At 38.9% G+C, this 18,546-nt stretch overlaps 1 protein-coding gene across 3 annotated transcripts in view; it reads left to right on the top strand.

Annotated features, from left to right (window-relative positions):
- Window positions 1–18,546, top strand: part of PID1 (phosphotyrosine interaction domain containing 1) — a 285,639-nt gene that overhangs the window by 122,141 nt on the left and 144,952 nt on the right. For 2 of the 3 annotated variants that reach the window (XM_027965271.3, XM_042244335.2), the window contains exon 2: window positions 12,268–12,414. The exons of the other annotated variant lie outside the window; for it this stretch is intronic. In XM_027965271.3, coding sequence (XP_027821072.2) covers window positions 12,280–12,414 — 135 coding nt within the window. In that variant the 5' untranslated portion in view covers window positions 12,268–12,279. The remainder of the gene's footprint in view (window positions 1–12,267; window positions 12,415–18,546) is intronic. 3 annotated transcript variants of the gene reach the window in all.

The following is an 18,546-nucleotide window of genomic DNA, read 5'->3' as shown; positions in this document are numbered from 1 at the left end:
ACAAGGACAGGAACAAAAACAGCAACATAATGAGAGACTTGAAGAGGGCCTTTAACGAGCTCATCAGTAGACTCAACACAGCCAGCAGAAGAATAAGGGAACATGAAGACAGGCTATCGTCTTGACTGTGTTGATTTTCTGTGTTATATTTCATTGATTTTTCCTCTGATCTTTATTATTATTTTTTTAATTCACTTTTGGGTTTCATTTCTTCCTTTTTTTTTCTCTTAAGGTTGAAGATGAATTTATTGAATAGAAAACTTTCTTTTGCATTTCTAATCTATTACTATTTCTAATATTTCTAGTATGGACATTTGTGCTATGAAATTTCTCTTAAGGACTATTTTAGTGGCATGCCAGAATTTTTGATATATTTTCATTTTCATTCAGTTCAAAATAATTTCTACTTGGCCTTTTGATTTATTCTTTCATCCATGGGCTATTTAGAAGTATAATATTTAGTTTCCATATATTTGGAAAATGTACAGAGATTTTCCTGTTATTTCTTGGTATAACTTGAATTCTAAATTTGCAGAGTTTTTACTTTGTAGTTCAGAATTTTGTCTGCCTTGGTAAATGTTTCATGTACACTTGAATTACATTGTTTTTTGGTGAAGTGGTTTATAATTATTATGTCAGGTTCATTGATCTGTTATTCAAAACTTCTATATCTTTACAGGTTTTCTTTCTACTCATTCTATCAGTTTTGGAGGGAGAGGTATTGAAATTACCAATCAGATTTGTGTTTTTTATCTATATTGAAATTACTGACCATATTTGTGGTTTATATCCTTGTGGTCTATGGTTTTTATTTGCTTCTTTATATTTAGAGTGAATTTCTTATAGGCAGCAATAGGGTTGGATCTTGTTTTTTATTTAATCTCACTATCATATGTATATATATATCTGTACTGGGAAAGATTGAAGGCAAGAGGAAAAAGGGACAAAAGAAGATGAGATGGTTGGATGGCATCACTGACTTGATAGACATGAGTTTGGGCGACTCCGGGAGTAGGTGTTGGACTTCCTAAAGCCTGGTGTGCTGAGGTCCATGGGGTCGCAAAGAGTCAGACACGACTGAGTGAGTGAACTGAACTGAACTGCTATAGACTTAAAGGCCTAAAAGAAAACTCAGTAACCTGAAGTTCCCTGAAAAGCAAGCCCAAAACAGGCAAACATGAGAAAGCAGTTTAGCCTATTAGGTTGATGGTCACCTGATGCGAACTAATTGAAACAGTCCCTAATGCTGGGAAAGATGGAAGGCAAAAGGAGAAGGGGGCAGCAGAGGATGAGATGGTTGGATGACATCACTGACTCGATGGACATGAGTTGGAGCATGCTCTGGGAGACAGTGGAGGACAGAGGAGCCTGGTGTGCTACAGTCCATGGGGTGGCAAAGAGCTGGAGAAGACTTAGTGACGGAACGAGCTATATCTTTTATTTGGAGTATTTAGAAGATTTACATTTTATGTAATTGTTTAATTTTAAACCTATCATGTTATTTGTTTTCTGTTTGTCTTATCTTTTATTGGTTGACTCTTTTCTCTATTTATGCTTTCTTTTTTATGGTTTATCTTCTTTATTATTATAACTCTTTGGCTGTTTATTTTACTCATTGCTTCATGGCTTATAGGACACATATTTAACTTACCACAGCCTACCTTCAAATGATGTTAAACCATGTCATATATACTGTTGGATCCTTAAAATAGTATACTTCCATTTTACTTTTTCTGACCTTTGTACTAGTGTGGCAATACATCTTACTCTTATGTATAATGAAATCCCATTCCGCATTGCTATTATTTTTAATTAAATTGATTAAAATATTATATATCTATTATATAATATAATGGATATATATAACAAATGTTTATAATATTACATATTTAATTAAATGATCAATTATCTTTGAATGAATTCTAAATTGTAAGAAAGAACTTATTTCTCCATATAGTTACCCTCTTCTGTGCATTCATTTCCTTTTTAGATCTATAGTTTCATCTTTTCTTTTGCTTGACTTTCTTTAACATTTCTTATAGAAAAGGCTCACTGGCAATGAATAATTTGGATTTTTTATATCTTTATCTCTACTTAACTTCTAGAATATTTAATATATAGGTTTAATGTCTTTATCTGATCACTATAACATCTGTGCCATTTTTGGTTTATTTTTATTAATTTATTTGTCTCTATTACGGGTTCTGTTTTCCTGCCTTTTTGTATACCTGGTGATTTTTGTTTGGATGTTAGACATTTTGAATTTTGCCTTGTTGGTTGCTGGACATTTTTGTATTCCTATAAATATTTTTCAGCTGTTTTTCTGGAATTCAGTTAAATCACTCTGAAGTACTTTGATTGTTTTGGATCATCTTTTAAAGATTTACGGTGGAATCTAGTGCTGATTATTTCCTACCACTGAGATTAGACATTGAGTACTCTATCTGCTGCCCTGTGACTCACAAGTTTTTCCATTCATGTGTGGAAACAGACAATATTGCTAACTGTGTGAGCACCAGCATGTTAATCTCTAGTTCTTTCCAGAGATTTATTTCCTTTCGTTACTTTCCTTTCATATATATTCTGATTAATACTTAACTATTTAAGGGGATGCTCTGAAGATTTTCAGAGTTATCTCTGTGTGAAGATATTTCCTTTTTTTTTTTTTTTTTGTCTCCTTGAACTTACATCTGTGTCAACTTATCAGGGACTCTGCTGGGCCCTGTTTTCCTCCTCCCTGCCTGGCAGCCTGCAAACTCCTAAAGGTGGTAAGCTGGACAATTGTATAATGTATCTTATTTGTTTCACATCTTTCAGGGATCACTGTCCTCTATAGCCAGGTATCCAGTGTCTCACAAACTATTGTTTCATATTTTTTTCCTAGTTTATTTGGTTGTTTTTAGTGGCATAGTCTATTTGATTCCTGTTACTTGATTGCAAATGAAGTAAAAATATTGTTCTTTAGCACTTTAATTGAATTTAGTGCAGTAACATATTCATACCACCATATTTATGGGAATAACTTAAAGAAGAAGAGATTTCTAAATGCTTATTCTTGTGTCATACTTATTTGGAATGACCAGACAATTTTATTTTTATTTTTTATTTTTTTTAATTGAAGAATAGTTGCTTTATAGAATTTTGCGGTTTTCTGCCATACATCAGCAAGAATCATCCATAGGTACACCCATGTCCCCTCCCTCCAGGACCTCCCTCCTATCTCCCTCCCCATCCCACCCTTCTAAATTGTATTTGCATTTTACTCTCTCCATACATCTCACCCTTTCCCTCCTCCTCTCCTCCCTATGTCCATAAGTCTGTTCTCTATGCCTGTTTCTCCATTGCACCCTGAAAATTAATTCATCAGTACGATCTTTCTAGATTTCATGGATTTGCGTCAGTGTACAATATTTATATTTCTCTTTCTGACTTACTTCACTCTGTATAATAGGCTCTAGGTTTGTCCACCTCATTAAAACTGACTTAAATGTGTTCCTTTTTATGGCTGAGTAGTATTACACTGTATGTACCACAGCTTCTTTATCCATTTATCTGTCGATGGACATCTAGGTTGCTTCCGTGTTCTAGCTATTGTAAATAGTGCTACAGTGAGCATTGGGATATATGAGTCTTTTTCAGTTTTGATTTCTTCAGGGTAATATGCCTGGGAGTGGGATTGCTGGGTGATATGATGATTTCATTCCTAGCTTTTTAAGGAATCTCCATACCATCTTCCATAGTGGCTGTATCAATTTACATTCCCACCAGCAATCCTAGACAGTTTTCTTTTCTCCACACCCTCTCCAGCATTTATTGTTTGTAGACTTTTTGATGATGGCCATTCTGACTGGTGTGAGGTGGTATCTCATTGTAATTTTGATTTGCATTTCTCTAATAATGAGCAATATTGAACATCTTTTCATGTGTTTGTTAGCCATCTGTATGTCTTCTTTGGAGAAATGTCTGTTTAGGTCTTTTTCCCACTTTTTGATTGGGTTGTTTGTTTTTCTGATATTGAGTTGTATGAGCTGCTTGTATATTTTGGAAATTAATTGTCAGTTGTTTCATTTGCTATTCTTTTCTCTCATTCTGAGGGTTGTCTTTTCACCTTGTTTGTAGCTTCCTTTGCTGTGCAAAAGCTTTTAAGTTTGATTAGGTCCCCCTTGTTTATTTTTGTTTTTATTTCCATTTTTCTAGCAGGTCGGTCATAGAGGATCTTGCTTTGATTTATGTCATTGAATGTTCTGTCTATGTTTTCCTATAAGAGTTTTATAGTTTCTGGTCTTACATTTAGGTCTTCAATCCATTTTGAGTTTGTCTTTGTATATGGCATTAGGAAGTGTTCTAATTTCATTCTTTTGCATGTAGCTATTCAGTTTTCCCAGAACCACTTATTAAGGAGGCTGTCTTTGCCCATTGTGTATTCTTGCCTCCTTTGTCAAAAATAAGGTACCCATGGGTACGTGGGTTTTTCTCTGGGATCTCTATCTTGTTCCACTGGTCTATATTTCTGTTTTCGTGCCCGTACCATTCTATCTCGATGACCATAATTTTAAAGTATAGTCTGAAGTCAGGAAGGTTTATTCCTCCAGCTCCATTCTTCTTTCTTAAAACGACTTCGGCTATTCAGGGTCTTCTGTGTTTTCATATGAATTGTGAAATTTTTTGTTCTAGTTCTATGAAAAATGCCATTGGTAATTTGATAGGGATTGCATTGAATCTGTAGATTGCATTTGGTAGTATAGTCATTTTCACAATATTAATTCTTCCTATCCAGGAACATGGGATATCTCTCCATTTGTTTATGTCACAGACAGACAGTTTAACTCATTTATATTATTACTTCTGTCTGTCACATACTTACACTCTGTTAGTTCAGTATTCCTAACCTAAGTATGTGTGTGTATGTTAGTCGCTCAGTCATGTCTGACTCTCTTGACCCCATGGTCTGAAGAGCCTGCCAGGCTCTTCTGTCCATGGGATTTTCCAGGCAAGGATACTGGAGTGGGTTGCCATTTCCTTCTCCAGGGCTTCTTCCTGACCCAGGGATCGAACTTGGGTCTCCTGCATTCCAGGCAGATGCTTTATTGTCTGAGCTACTAGGGAAGAGTTAATTCAGCTATACTTTAATTTTTTTCTTGAGTGGGTGGAATTTTTGTTTTATGCTCCTAGCATTTGTCATTTTCCCATCAGGGTTTGCAAATTCAAATGTCTAGAAGGGTCAAGCAAGTCAAATGTCCTGGAGTAGGAAATGGCAACCCACTCCAGTATTTTTGCCTGGAAAACTCCATGGACAGAGAAGCCTGGCAGGTTACAGTCCATGGAGTCGCAAAGAGTCGAACACGACTGAGTACAGACACACAAGTCAAATGTAGGAGTGAAGTGGGTAAGGCAGAAATAGTCGCTGGTATTTAGTATAGAAGAGAAAGCTGGTACTGGGGGAAGAGGGAACATGGTGAATTGTAGAGGAAAATGCTTGAGTAAATAAGGGCATTTGCAACAACCAGCTGGAGTTAATTGTTGCCCTGAAGGAATGCAAGTTGCTTTTGTTGATCTTCTGATCTTTTAAGAGAAGCAGAAATGCAAATTTTCATCATATATAGCTCAATTTTTGAATACTACTTCAAATTTTAATCATAAAACAGTCTGTGAATCAAATAAAGCTTATTTATAGGCCAAGCATGCCTTTGAGCTGTGAGCTTGCAACCTGTGTTCAACAGTAAATTGTTTAACTGTTTACATACAGAAAAATAATTTAGAAAATTGCAGAAACTACTTAAGCTAGGGATACAGCACGTATGTATTTGTGTGTATGTATTTCAGATCAATAACAAAGTAAATAAGTGAATTCACATACACACACTCCCCTGAGTTAAATCTTTCAGAAGCTTTGGGGACTTTCTGCATACTCTGGAGCATGAAGTTATTTTTATGTTTCTCCCACATAATCTCTTGAGAAAATCTGTGATGTGTAAAAGAAGTGCTTCCATAATTAAAAACTGCATGAATAAATATGGGTGTGTGAACATGAGTATTTTCAGTTAGTTTAATAATAGCTATCACTTTAATAGAGACAGACAAATTCATGAATAGCTGGATGGAGGCCTTTAGACTGTAATATTTTTTGAATATGGCAGTCACCAGGAAAATTTGCAGTGAGAAAGTTCATGCCAAATTGATGTATGTCTTTCTTTTCTTAAAATACCAGATTAACACAGATTGCATTAAAAATTAATTCTTGAAGTAAAACAATTTTGTGTATGCCTATTATGTTTGATGAGATTTTCTAATCCTGCTTTACTTTTAAAAAGAACAAAAAATAATAGATAAACAAGATCTTTGCACTAAAATGTGTTTAAATGAAAGTTGAATTTAAGTAAAATTAACTTTTATTCACTCATATTATCTCTTAATCGTCTAACAAATCATTTGCTGTTTATCTAACAAAATATTTTTCTTACATTTGTGGGGTTTTTTTTGGTGAAAGTGCTAGAATAAATATTTAAAAGCAGAAATCTAAGAATATACATTAAAAATAAATAAAAGAGTATTCAGTTCAGTTCAGTTCGGTCGCTCAGTCATGTCCGACCCTTTGCAACCCCATGAATCGCAGCACACCAGGCTTCCCTGTCCATCACCAACTCCCGGAGTTTATCCAAACTCATGTCCATCGAGGCGGTGATGCCATCCAGCCATCTCATCCTCTGTCGTCCCCTTCTCCTCCTGCCCTCAATCCCTCCCAGTATCAGGGTCTTTTCAAATGAGTCAACTCTTCGCATGAGGTGGCCAAAGTACTGGAGTTTCAGCTTTAGCATCAGTCCTTCCAAAGAAATCCCAGGGCTGATCTCCTTCAGAATGGACTGGCTGGATCTCCTTGCAGTCCAAGGGACTCTCAAGAGTCTTCTCCAACACCACAGTTCAAAAGCATCAATTCTTTGGCGCTCAGCTTTCTTAGTCCAACTCACATCCATACATGACTACTGGAAAAACCATAGCCTTGACTAGACGGACCTTTGTTGGCAAAGTAACGTCTCCGCTTTTTAATATGCTGTATAGGTTGGTCATAACTTTCCATTAGATCTTATTAAAGGACACAAAAGATTATTTCACTTTTTCCATAATTCATATGTGGGGCCTGGCTACACTTTTTTTTTTTTGTTTGAGACAAGTGGTATACAGTGTAAGGACACTACAAATGAGTTCCAATAATTCTTACAGAACCCTAAAGTATTAAAATGAAATGATGAAATGTGATTATGCATGGAATGTTAAAGCCCTACTGATTTTTGTATACTTGTACGAATTAACATTTGTTTGGTTTATTGAGTTTTTCCATTAATTCCATTCACCCACTTGTTACTTGTGGTTTTCTTGAGAACATTTGCAATATTTTTGAAGCTTGATTAGGGAATTACTGAGTCAGTAATTTGCAAGTTAAAACTGACCATTGTAGTTAGCCTTCAAAATGCAAAGATGAACCAGGGATTAAAACCTTTAATGTCTTCCCTCAAATTTGAGTGAAGATAGTGTTCCAGTTATCTTAGAAAAATGAAAAGGCAGGATTTGCCTTCCAAAGAAGTTTTGTATTTTGGATACAGAATCAATACAAAGGTGAGATACCCTGGATTTGAATTGGTAAAATATGTAAATCCCTGCCTGCTAAACTGCCGGAGATTAATGTCTGAATAGGAGTAGGAATCGCCAACTGTAAAATTATACAGGGCATGGCGATTACCCCATCTGCATAATGGGGCTTGATTTAGAGGCTCTATTTTAGGATCCCACATAAAGCACCAAATGTGGAAAGCAGAGCTTTGTTGAATTTGTCCTGGGCAGTGCCCTAATTTTCTACAACACTGTTCACTTTCCTTCTTTAAGGATGAATAACACATTTTCTTCATGGAACCTTGTGCATCCGTCATGTGGGAACCATAGCTTTTCTGAACCACTCTATTAGATTGCTCTTGTGTTGCCTTTTTATGATGCTACTGGATTATGTTATTTGAGGTTGCATTATCTTTATTATAGTTGTTTGTCTATGCAAAGAACAAGTGATATCATATTTGACTTATAGCAAGCTTTTTAAAGTTAAAAAATGATAAAACTGAGGCCCAGGAGGTACAAGGTCATGCAGTTCTACCAGAGTTAGTGATGGCACATGGGTCTTGTCTACCCAGCAAGAACTGGATATCACTGCACACACAGTATTTCGCTGTCTCTTGATAGTTGGGATTCATGTTATTTTGGCAGCTCAAAGGGCTTTATCTTAGACATGAATAACCTGCGGACTATAATACCTTCTTTGGGTTGTTATCAGTGCTTGATCATTAAGGCTCAGTCTATTCAAATAACTAACTGCAAGATTCATTATATTTTAAGAGATAATGTTGCTAATTATTTATGCAGATTAACATTTATGAAGTCCTTTTTAAATTTTCTAATCTCCTTTTTATTTTTGCAGATGATTTTTTATTAAAAAGTAACTTTTATTGCCGAGACTCTTGAGTTCTGGGGATCAGACACATAACTCAAGCTCATTTAAGCATAAAAGGCAGTGTTTTGGTTTACACTGTCAGTAAGTCCGTCACTAGATCCAAGTCTAGATGCAGCTGGATCCAGGGGCTCAGCCTTGTCAATTCTGTGACTCTCCATTTCTGGGTTTTCCTTGTCTCTGTGTGGTATTATCATTCACAGACTGACCTTGGGAGGAAAGAAGTTCAGCTGCAGTTCTCCACTCTTTACTCCAGTTTAGCAGCCCTACATATCAACCTTCCAGAAGATTCTGTTTAGCCAGTCTTGAGTTTCCTCTTAACCAATGCCTTTGGCCAGGGACATGGGGTACTCAGATAGTCAACCTGTGTTACATATTCTTTCTCAATGTTAGGGGGTGGGGGATTGTGATTGGCAGCCCCATTTCACAAAGCAGCATATAGTTGTGGAGTTTTTCCCAAGGGAGGGGCAGAAGAGTGTTCTTATCAGAAGCATCTTTAGCTATCACATTTCTACAGGTGAAAGTTTACAAGACAGACTCAGAATTATATACAAATGTTAATTTTCTGTAAAAGTGGTAGACTGAATGATTCATCATGTAATCCAGATTTTATTTCTCTCTTTACCTTCATCCTTTCACAGTGGACACAAAAGACAATGCCATCAAAGTAAAAACAAGCAAACAAACAAAAAACACTTAAAAAAAGAAAAGAATCATTTTCTCTGTTTTACTTTCAAATATTGTCTTAACCTTTTTCTTTAGCTCTTCTAAGGAACTTCTCATGTAGAATTGTAGTTGTCATTTGATTTAACAGTCTCTACTGATTGTGAAAAACCTTTCAAGAAGAGGCTGTCATTTTATTTCTGTTCCAGCTATGCCTCTCAGTGCTGGCTGAGTGGGAGTATTAAGTAAAGGTGGATGGTGGAGATTATATAAGAACATTGTGTTGCTTTTGGAATTTGAACTCCATTATTTTTCTATTCACATGTGAAGGTTTCTTATTTTTTTTTTAATGTTTATTTCTTCTGCTTGGCTCCCAGGCAAGTAATCAAGGGAGATGTACATGTAACTGTGACTTCCAGTCTCTCTTGTGCCTAGTGATTGAACCATTTTGTTCTGATAGTAATGACAGTGGGGAAAGAAAGACAGTCTCAGAACTTCTGTGCAGTGTGGTTGTCCAGCCCTCATAAGAATAGGGCCATTAGTGCCATCTTCAGGACCTTCCTGTGTGTCAGAAGTCAAGCTGAGTTGAGCTGCAGCTTCGTGTACCTCTCATGGAGCCCCAGCAAAATGGTGGCCGGGGTGGAGTATCCGCACTTGCTCATTCTCTCATCTTCTGAGCCCCCTCCCTTTATAATCTTCATCTTGTGGCTCCAGTTAGTTGTCCACAGGGGCAAACCAGCTTCAGCTGTCACTCTCAGTGATCTATGTTTTCCCAGACCACCTTGCAACCCCAAATCCATACCCTCTATTGGTTGGGAATCAATTAGGAGCAAAGATGGAAACTTCAGATTAATACCAAGATTTGTGATTTATGCAGTTGTCAGGAAGATAGCCTTACATTTAAAAAACTGGACATCAATACTCCTTGGGAAAATTGAGTGAGAGTCTCTTTTTCATTTTCATTTTCATGAAGGCCTTGTTCTGATACAGATTCTAAAACTTCTACTTACTTTATATTGAATTGCATGAAAAACGTTTTTGGCAATTTATATTTAGGTGAATGTACTTGTATATACAGGCTTCCCTGGTGGCTCAATGGTAAAGAATCTGCCTGCTAATGCAGGAGATGTGGATTTGACCCCTGGGTCAGGAAGATCCTCTGGGGAAGGAAATGGCAACCCACTCCAGTATTCTTGCCTGGGAAATTCCACAGAGGACCCTGGTGGGCTACAGTACCTGGGGTTGCAGAAAGAGTCATTGGACGTGGCTTAACAACTAAATAACAATAACAACAACTTGTGTATTCATTTCTTTCAGTCCTGTGTTTATTTCACAGTCCATAACATATTCAGAAATGTCAAGTTGGATGAAGTTGTGAGCTGGTGTATTCCATGATCCCTGGTAGAGATAATTATTTTTATATTTGAGCTGTGATTTTTTTTCTATTTTATTATCTGAGTTGCCTTCCACACATACTTGTAGGACAGCTGTTATGTTTCAATTGATGTTTTAGGTACTTGGGAGACTTCATTAATTAAAACAGTTTCTACTTATATGGTGCTTATATTCTAGTGGATGGTGATAGAATAGTAGTAGATGGTAGTAGTAGTAGTCTGCTGCTGCTAAGTCACTTCAGTCATGTCTGACCCTGTGTGACCCCAGAGATGGCAGCTACCAGACTCTTCTGTCCCTGGGATTCTCCAGGCAAGAACACTAGAGTGGGTTGCCATTTCCTTCTCCAATGCATGAGAGTGAAAAGTGAAAGTGAAGTTGCTCAGTCGTGTCCGACTTCGTGACCCCATGGACTGCAGCCCACCAGGCTCCTCCGTCCATGGGATTTTCCAAGCAAGAGTACTGGAGTGGGGTGCCATTGCCTTCTCCGAGTAGTAGTCTAGTAGATGGTAATAAAACACATTTCATAGTGATGATAAGTAGTGATAATAATAAAGCAGGGGGAGGAAATAGTTATGAGGATTTATGTGTACCAAGCTTAGCTCCATAATCTGTGGGGCCCAGTGCAAAATGAAAATCAATGTCCTCCATTCAAAAAGTAGAAACAAGTGCCATTAAAAGTACTAAAAATAAAGCTTTTTTTCTTTTCTTCCATGAATCTCTCTTTGGAATAATTATGGTGGTTTTTCTTTTTAAAGCTTGCTGTTTAATGGTGTTCTAAGTTTAAAGAAAAATTAACTTTCAAATTATTAACATGAATTTGTCATTCATCATTTACTGGGCTCAAGTAAATGAGAAGATAATGGGTAGGAAATGAGATTAGAGCTGCTTTGGGTCCCTGAAGCATGCGTGGGCTTGAAGGCCAGAGTAAGGACTTAGAATTTTTTGATGAGAAGAGGGGAAGACTTGGGGATCTTTGGCAGAAGGGTGACAGCTGATTAGATTTTAGAAGGATTCCCTTAGGCTGCTGTGTGACAAGGTTGGAAGCGGCAAGACTAGATTGGAAGCTGCTGTTAACAGACCAAACAAAGATGGTGCCTGAACTGTACATATAGAAAAATAATGGTGATTAAATGTGGTTAGATTCTGGGTATATTTCAAAGTTAATGCCAATAAGAATTGAATGTAGACTAGATGTTTACTTAGATTCCTGGCCTAGACAGCAGATAAAATGGTCTGTTGAGAAGCAGCTAATTTCCTAAAGTTCTACAGCCAAGGCATGACACAGATGAAAAAGGCAGACAAGAAAAGTCCAGTACGTGTGTTTTTCATCAGTTCTTTTTCATTATCTCTAGACTTTCCTTCAGATAGCTCCTGTAACATCTTCACTTATTTAGCTTATTTTAGCATGGATTACATATCTAGAATCTCATCCATACGTATCACTTTGGAAGAACCTCTGAGAATAAAGTTCTGGTGAGGCTGCCACTGCCCCACGTTTTCATGGCATAGGAGTGGGTATTGGCTGTCTCCCATAGTTTCATTTTGGTAGTATCCTGACAGATTTTTCCTCCCATTTTACTCAAACCTTTTGGCCTGCCCTAGTAAAAATAGAATTAATAAAACAAAAAGTTTGCTCCTGAATTTGCTGTGCAGTGGCACCTTGTACAATTCCAAATGATTTCACTCTGTTTGGCTTTTTTGTTTGTCCTGCTTTTCAGCACTTTCAGACCATGCTGAAGTCTAAGTTGAATGTCCTAACACTGAAAAAGGAACCTCTGCCAGCAGTCATCTTCCATGAGCCAGAGGCCATCGAGCTGTGCACGACCACGCCCCTGATGAAGACCAGGACTCAGAGTGGCTGCAAGGTAGGGGGCTCATGGCCAGCAGGGAACTTGTTGGTGGGGCAGACAGCAGGATGCACAGCCTTAAGGCACTTGTTTCATAGTGATAACTTTTGTAAAGAGTGAAGATGTCAGACGACTACCAGAATAAGCTCACTGAGTGATGGTAGTATGAATTTATACCCCGCTTTATGTTTCTTGGTGATATAACACTCTTCATCATATGGTGCTACACACTAAAGACATGAGTTATACCATGTGTGAATGAAATAGTAATTGCCCCATATTTTCTGTAGCCCTAAGGAACGCTGGGCTTGACAAGAAAAATTATGTCCTGAAAGATAATTCCTCCCTTTGTATTTGCAATCTGAATAAGATATATCTTAAAGACCAAAGAACAGAACAAGTTTCTCAATAGTTGTACTCTCTGAATCCTTTGGGGGTAAATTTACATTTTCGTTTTGCTGTAGCTCTTAAAATTTATTCTAGTATTCATGCCTCAGAATCCATTTAAAAAGTGTTTTTCATTTATGTAAACCGTAATGCTGACTTGGAAAGAGAACTAGACATGAAATACATAATTTTGGTAAGTTGTTGGTTTCTTTCTCACATAGTATTCTTTTTTACATGTGTTGATGAATATAGTCATCGCTTTAGAGGTAACAAAGAAAATATCTCATGCATATTTTGTCATCAGAAATTTGTTTTGAGTCCTGAAAGTAAATTAAGGGGCAGGAAAATGCATGTTTGCTTGTGGATTTCTTTTATAACCTCGTAGTACACTCTTTCCCTTATTGCTTTCTGGGTTAGGGAAGCAAAGATCCATTGATCTTTCTCACCAAAATATTCCATCCCCTCCCCAGTGCTTGCATAGTTGTGGTCAGATTGGAGTAAGCCTGAGTGATGGTATTTGCACAAAACCTCACACATGTCCATTCATCGCACAAATACTCTGGGTGTGCTCAGTGTCTGCCTGGCAGTGGAGCCCCTACCCAACTCCAGCATCTTTATGGGGCTTAACTGTTCCTTGGAGGAGGAGAGAGGAAAAAGTACAGATGAACAAACATTGGCTGATGAGAATGTCAGTCTGTGAAGAACTTGTGGAAGTATCTGCTAGGCAGAGGAAGAAGGAGAGCTAATTCCTGGTCTTGTGCATTTTACACAGAAAAGAATGGGCCGGTGAATGTGGGAATGTGACAGAGTTGTGGTTTGTAGTGGAGTCTTGTGGGGGTCCAGGTATAGGGAGCTTTGATACTATGGCAAGGAGTTTAGATTTGGTTTTAATTTCTAGGAAGAAGTAGCAGAGGGATTCAGGCAAACGAGTTAAATGACTCCATTTGGGAAAAAAAATTTTTTAAACGATAACTCTGCTAAGGTGAGCATCGAGCTTCTCAAAAGCAGTGGCCAGTGGCCCTGCTTCAGCAGGGGAGAGTGGCCCCACAGAACTGCCTTTGGTCCCCTTGTATACACTGCTTTTGGTGAACTGATGATGTGAAGGAATTTTAAAATTACTCATTAAATTGTAAAGTGATAAGAAATCAAATTAGGTTATATTTCCTTTAGAGATTTCCTGAAGTCTTTTTGAATTCTGTTCCTGTTGGGGATAGTGGTCCCTCAAAAGCATGATGAAATCAGTAGAAACAAGTATAAGGAGGAGTTTGGTAAAGTCTGCAGGGCATGTTTAAATGGAAGGGAAAATGCAGCTACAGAATAAAAAGACCTAACAATGCAGTCCCAGATACAAAAGAGGAATATGTGTGTGCGTGTGTGTGTGTGTGTGTGTGTGTGTGTGTGTGTGTGTGGTGGGGCGGGGGGGAGGGAGAAAGAGGAATAATTGCTAGGATAATATAACATTTCTAATAAGAAATATAGGGTTCCAGATTCACGGAGTGGTTTTTCTTTCTATGCATTCTTTAGATCATGTTCATTTATTTTACTTCTAGAGGGATGTTGAAAAAGACACAGAAGGAATTGAGAAGAGCATGTCAAAGAGAGTGAGCATTGCCCAGGCATTGGTCTATGGGGCTATTTAGACAAAGAGAAGTCAGCAGTGATTTCAGCTGGATGCAGGGAAGAACTTATGCATTCAAGGTGAAAACCACGTTCCACTGGGCTATAAAAAATTTATGACCTCTCCAGCCCTAGAAATCTTGAAGAGGAGATTCCAGGTGCAGATAATCATAATCCTAGAATCAGGCATCTGGGCCAACACCTCTGGAGATATTTTCCAGCTTTTTTATTCTGTTTCAAGGATGAAAACCTCTAACGTATCCTTCTTTAGACTGCGCACTTGAATCCACTTTACATATTTAAATTTTAGCTGCAAATATACTGGAGTCTCAGCCTTTCATTCTCAGGGACAATGTCACCTTTGTGTTCAGAGTCATAGTCTTTGGTTCCAAAACAACAAAACAAAGTTAGATTTTTGAGCCTTGAAAGTTTGATTTAAAATCTTCAGACCTCCCTCATTATTTTTTTTATTTTCCAGATCATCCAGGGAACAAAGTGTAGTGTTTCCTCTCTGATTCTTGCGACTAACTTAGCTCCCAAAATGCCAGCTGCAGAAGGATCTCCCTCCTGCCAGGCATAATGAGCACAATGTAGCCAGGGCCCAGCTGCAGAGCCGGGACCCTCCTTCCTCCACACAGTGCTGGTTCTTTTTGCCTCGCAGCTCTCAAGTTGTGCCTGCATAACTTTAGGTTTGGGGAGGGACATAGGCAGGAGGAAGCAAAGGAAAGGGGAGTTGCAGTGGGATTCTGGTGAGCGAGGTCAAGGCCCTGGCTCTTCTCAGATTTCCCATTTCCCTCTGATCTGTATTCTCCGTGGGTCCTTGGCGGGATGACCCTGCCAGGCTATTCATGTTGCGGGCAGCTGGGTCTTTGTATATTCTCCTCCCTTGCTGCCACTTTTTTTTTCTTTTTGGAGTGGAGTTATTTAACTGTACGATCCACTGCATACCATTAAGATGCTTGTTGGAGCTGTTCCGAGTGTCAGATGCTTGTGTCTGATTTTGCAGCGGAGACAATGGCTTATCTTGCCTGCCTTTGCCTGTCTAAACAGGGGCATCCTAGATGGCTTTGGCTTGTTAGCAAACATTTATTTAATTAAAAGTCATTGGAAACCTACTGTGTGCGTGGAATTGTGGAGAAAGGAATCAAAGTAGGTGTTGTGAGTGAGTAGGTGGCTCAGGGATAAAGAACCCACCTGCAAATCTGCCTTCCTGATCCCTGGGTCCAGGAAGATTCCCTAGAGGAGGGAATGTCAACCCACTCCAGCATTCTTGCCTGGAAAATCCCATGGATAGAGGAGCCTGGCGGACTACAGTCCATGGGGTTGCATGACTGAATGACTGAGCACTCTCACACACATTTAAATTATCAAATTGCACAAAGCAATTTATAGTCAAGCAGAAGAAATAAGATGAATGTCTGAGTAAATTGTGAGTGCTTCCAATACTTATGAGTATGTCAGAAACCCCTGGATACTAGATCTCTGAACCATCTTTCCGAAGAGTTTGATTTGGGCACTCAGCTTACTGGTGGGGAGCAGGAGCATGCACTTTAGGATAGACCGTGTAATTTACATGAAAGTGGTGATTGGACGTGCTTTGTGCTTGAAGACCTGAACCACAGAGAAGGGAGTGATCATAGCAACTAAGTGAATGGAGATGCAGTGGGGAAGTGGGAGATGCAGGGAAATGGGGGCAGTTTAGCACATCTAATAACATTTATCTTTTATTTAAAAATGTTTTATAAAGTATGTGATTGGTGGTCATTTCTAAGAAAGGAAATAGCATGGAAGAGAAATACCAAGAGAAAGATGGGGAAAGATGCAAGAAGGAAAAGCAGGAAAATTAAAAGTTATTTACATAGGGCTCCTGTTTGAGTCTGGATCTGTCTGCCTTTGGGTTTCCCAGATGGCTCAGTGGGTAAAGAATCCACATGCAATGCAGGAGACTTAGGAGATGTGGGTTCGGTCCCTGGGTCAGGAAGGTCCCCTGGAGGAGGGCATGGCAACCCACGCCAGTATTCTTGCCTGGAGAATCCCATGGCAGGGAAGAACCCTGCCCATAGGGTCGCAAAGAGTCAGACATCACTGAAGTGACTGAGCATGAATGCACTATCTGCCTTTGTCCTGGATTTACCTGGTTGTCTTATTCTATACCCGCTCCGCATCTCAGGAAGGAGCCAAGGTCCTGAGCTAGGTCTTGAGGGATGGTCTCCCTAGGGAATGCTCTTCTTAGCCACATATGGCCCTTGGGAGTTGCTAGTGAACAGAGCTGGTTGAGCATATGTTTCTTTCCACTCCCTCCCTTTCCATCCCCTGTTGTTGATGCTGAGGGTGCCCTTGACTTCATTCTACAGCTTGGTAGCTGTCCAGCTGCCCCATCCCTTTATTTCACCGAAGGCCCTGCCAACATCTCACCTGAGTCTGCTCTCCAGGTGATGCTTTGTTTTCCAAATCTTGCCTCCTCCTGAGTGAGGCACTTGGCCTGACATCTTCTCAATTATGAGAGCAGAAACAAACTAGTCTCCAGGAAGGAATTCAGTTCAGTTCAGTTCAGTCGCTCAGTCGTGTCCGACTCTTTGCAACCCCATGAATCGCAGCACGCCAGGCCGCCCTGTTCATCACCATTTCCCGGAGTTCACTCAGACTCATGTCCATTGAGTCCATGATGCCATCCAGCCATCTCATCCTCGGTCGTCCCTTTCTCCTACTGCCCCCAATCCCTCCCAGCATCAGAGTCTTTTCCAATGAGTCAACTCTCGCGTGAGGTGGCCAAAGTACTGGAGTTTCAGCTTCAGCATCATTCCTTCCAAAGAAATCCCAGGGTTGATCTCCTTCAGAATGGACTGGTTGGATCTCCTTGCAGTCCAAGGGACTCTCAAGAGTCTTCTCCAACACCACTGTTCAAAAGCATCAATTCTTCGGCGCTCAGCCTTCTTCACAGTCCAGCTCTCACATCCATACATGACCACAGGAAAAACCATAGTCTTGACTAGACGGACCTTAGTCGGCAAAGTAATGTCCCTGCTTTTGAATATGCTATCTAGGTTGGAATTAGTGATTCATAAACCATGACTGTTTTTACTTTACTCTCTGAGATTTCTGTGTTCTGGAGTGTCAGTGGTAATCCCTTGGCTCTAAGAAAGAATGTGATTGATTTATAGTTTCCTGGGACAGGGAGGAGTTTCTGAACTGAGGGCATGGCAGGAAGTCCTCAACTTCGTCAACGCCTACCATTTTGTGCACTTGTGAAATGGCCAGTTTGAGAAGTGGCCTCGAGCTGTCCTGCTTATCTTGTGCTGTGCTGTGCTTAGTTGCTCAGTTGTGTCCAACTCTTTGTGACCCCGTGGGCTGTAGCCTGCCAGGCTCCTCTCCTAACTTGAATTTAAATATATTTAAAATTAGCATAATGTATCTACTTTCTACACATATTTTGTATTTATTAGATCAGTCATGTATTTCATTAGAAATATAGTCATATTTTCTCACTTTACACATGAACAGAAGGAAAAAACATTGATTATATTATTATTTTCATCAAATGCATTTTGGTATAGGTCATTTTGGACATGGGAACCTAAATATGTCAATTATACAGACTTTTGTTCTGCAAAATAAGTTTCTGATTGAGATACGAAGGTAGAATACGAATAAAATAAAGAATAGTGATATATGAAGTGAGAGTCGGGCCCTTGGTCTTTATGGTTTTTTTTCCCCTCCATATTCAGAGTGGATGTTATCTAAGTCTAATTTATTTTCTCTTCATTCTTTCTCATAGTTCCCTGTAAGCAAATCAAAGCTCAGTTACTTCTGCTTGTCTCTCCAAATGGAGAAGGGTAAAAGGTGATAGGAGGTTATAGTTTGTTGGTTTGTATCAACAAGCTTTTATTTTTCTGTAATTTTTACTTTTGTTGATTTGTAAATTTTCTGACTTTCTCCTTTCCTCCCTCCCTTCTCCCCTCCTCCCTTCCTTCCTTCCTTATTTTCTTCTCTCATTTCCTCCTTCATCCAAAAGAATATATTGCACACCCTCAGGATGTTCTGTGTATTCATAGGGACACAAAGATAAACAATGGTATTGGATGCTTCATGCTGAAATAACAGGAAATGTAATCCGAATTGACTTGATTCATTGACATTGATTTGCTT

Source organism: Ovis aries, chromosome 2 (genome assembly GCF_016772045.2).
Source record: "Ovis aries strain OAR_USU_Benz2616 breed Rambouillet chromosome 2, ARS-UI_Ramb_v3.0, whole genome shotgun sequence".
Classification (NCBI taxonomy): domain Eukaryota; kingdom Metazoa; phylum Chordata; class Mammalia; order Artiodactyla; family Bovidae; genus Ovis; species Ovis aries.
Note: the sequence above shows the minus strand (reverse complement) of the source record. Positions and strands in the feature narration are given on the sequence as shown.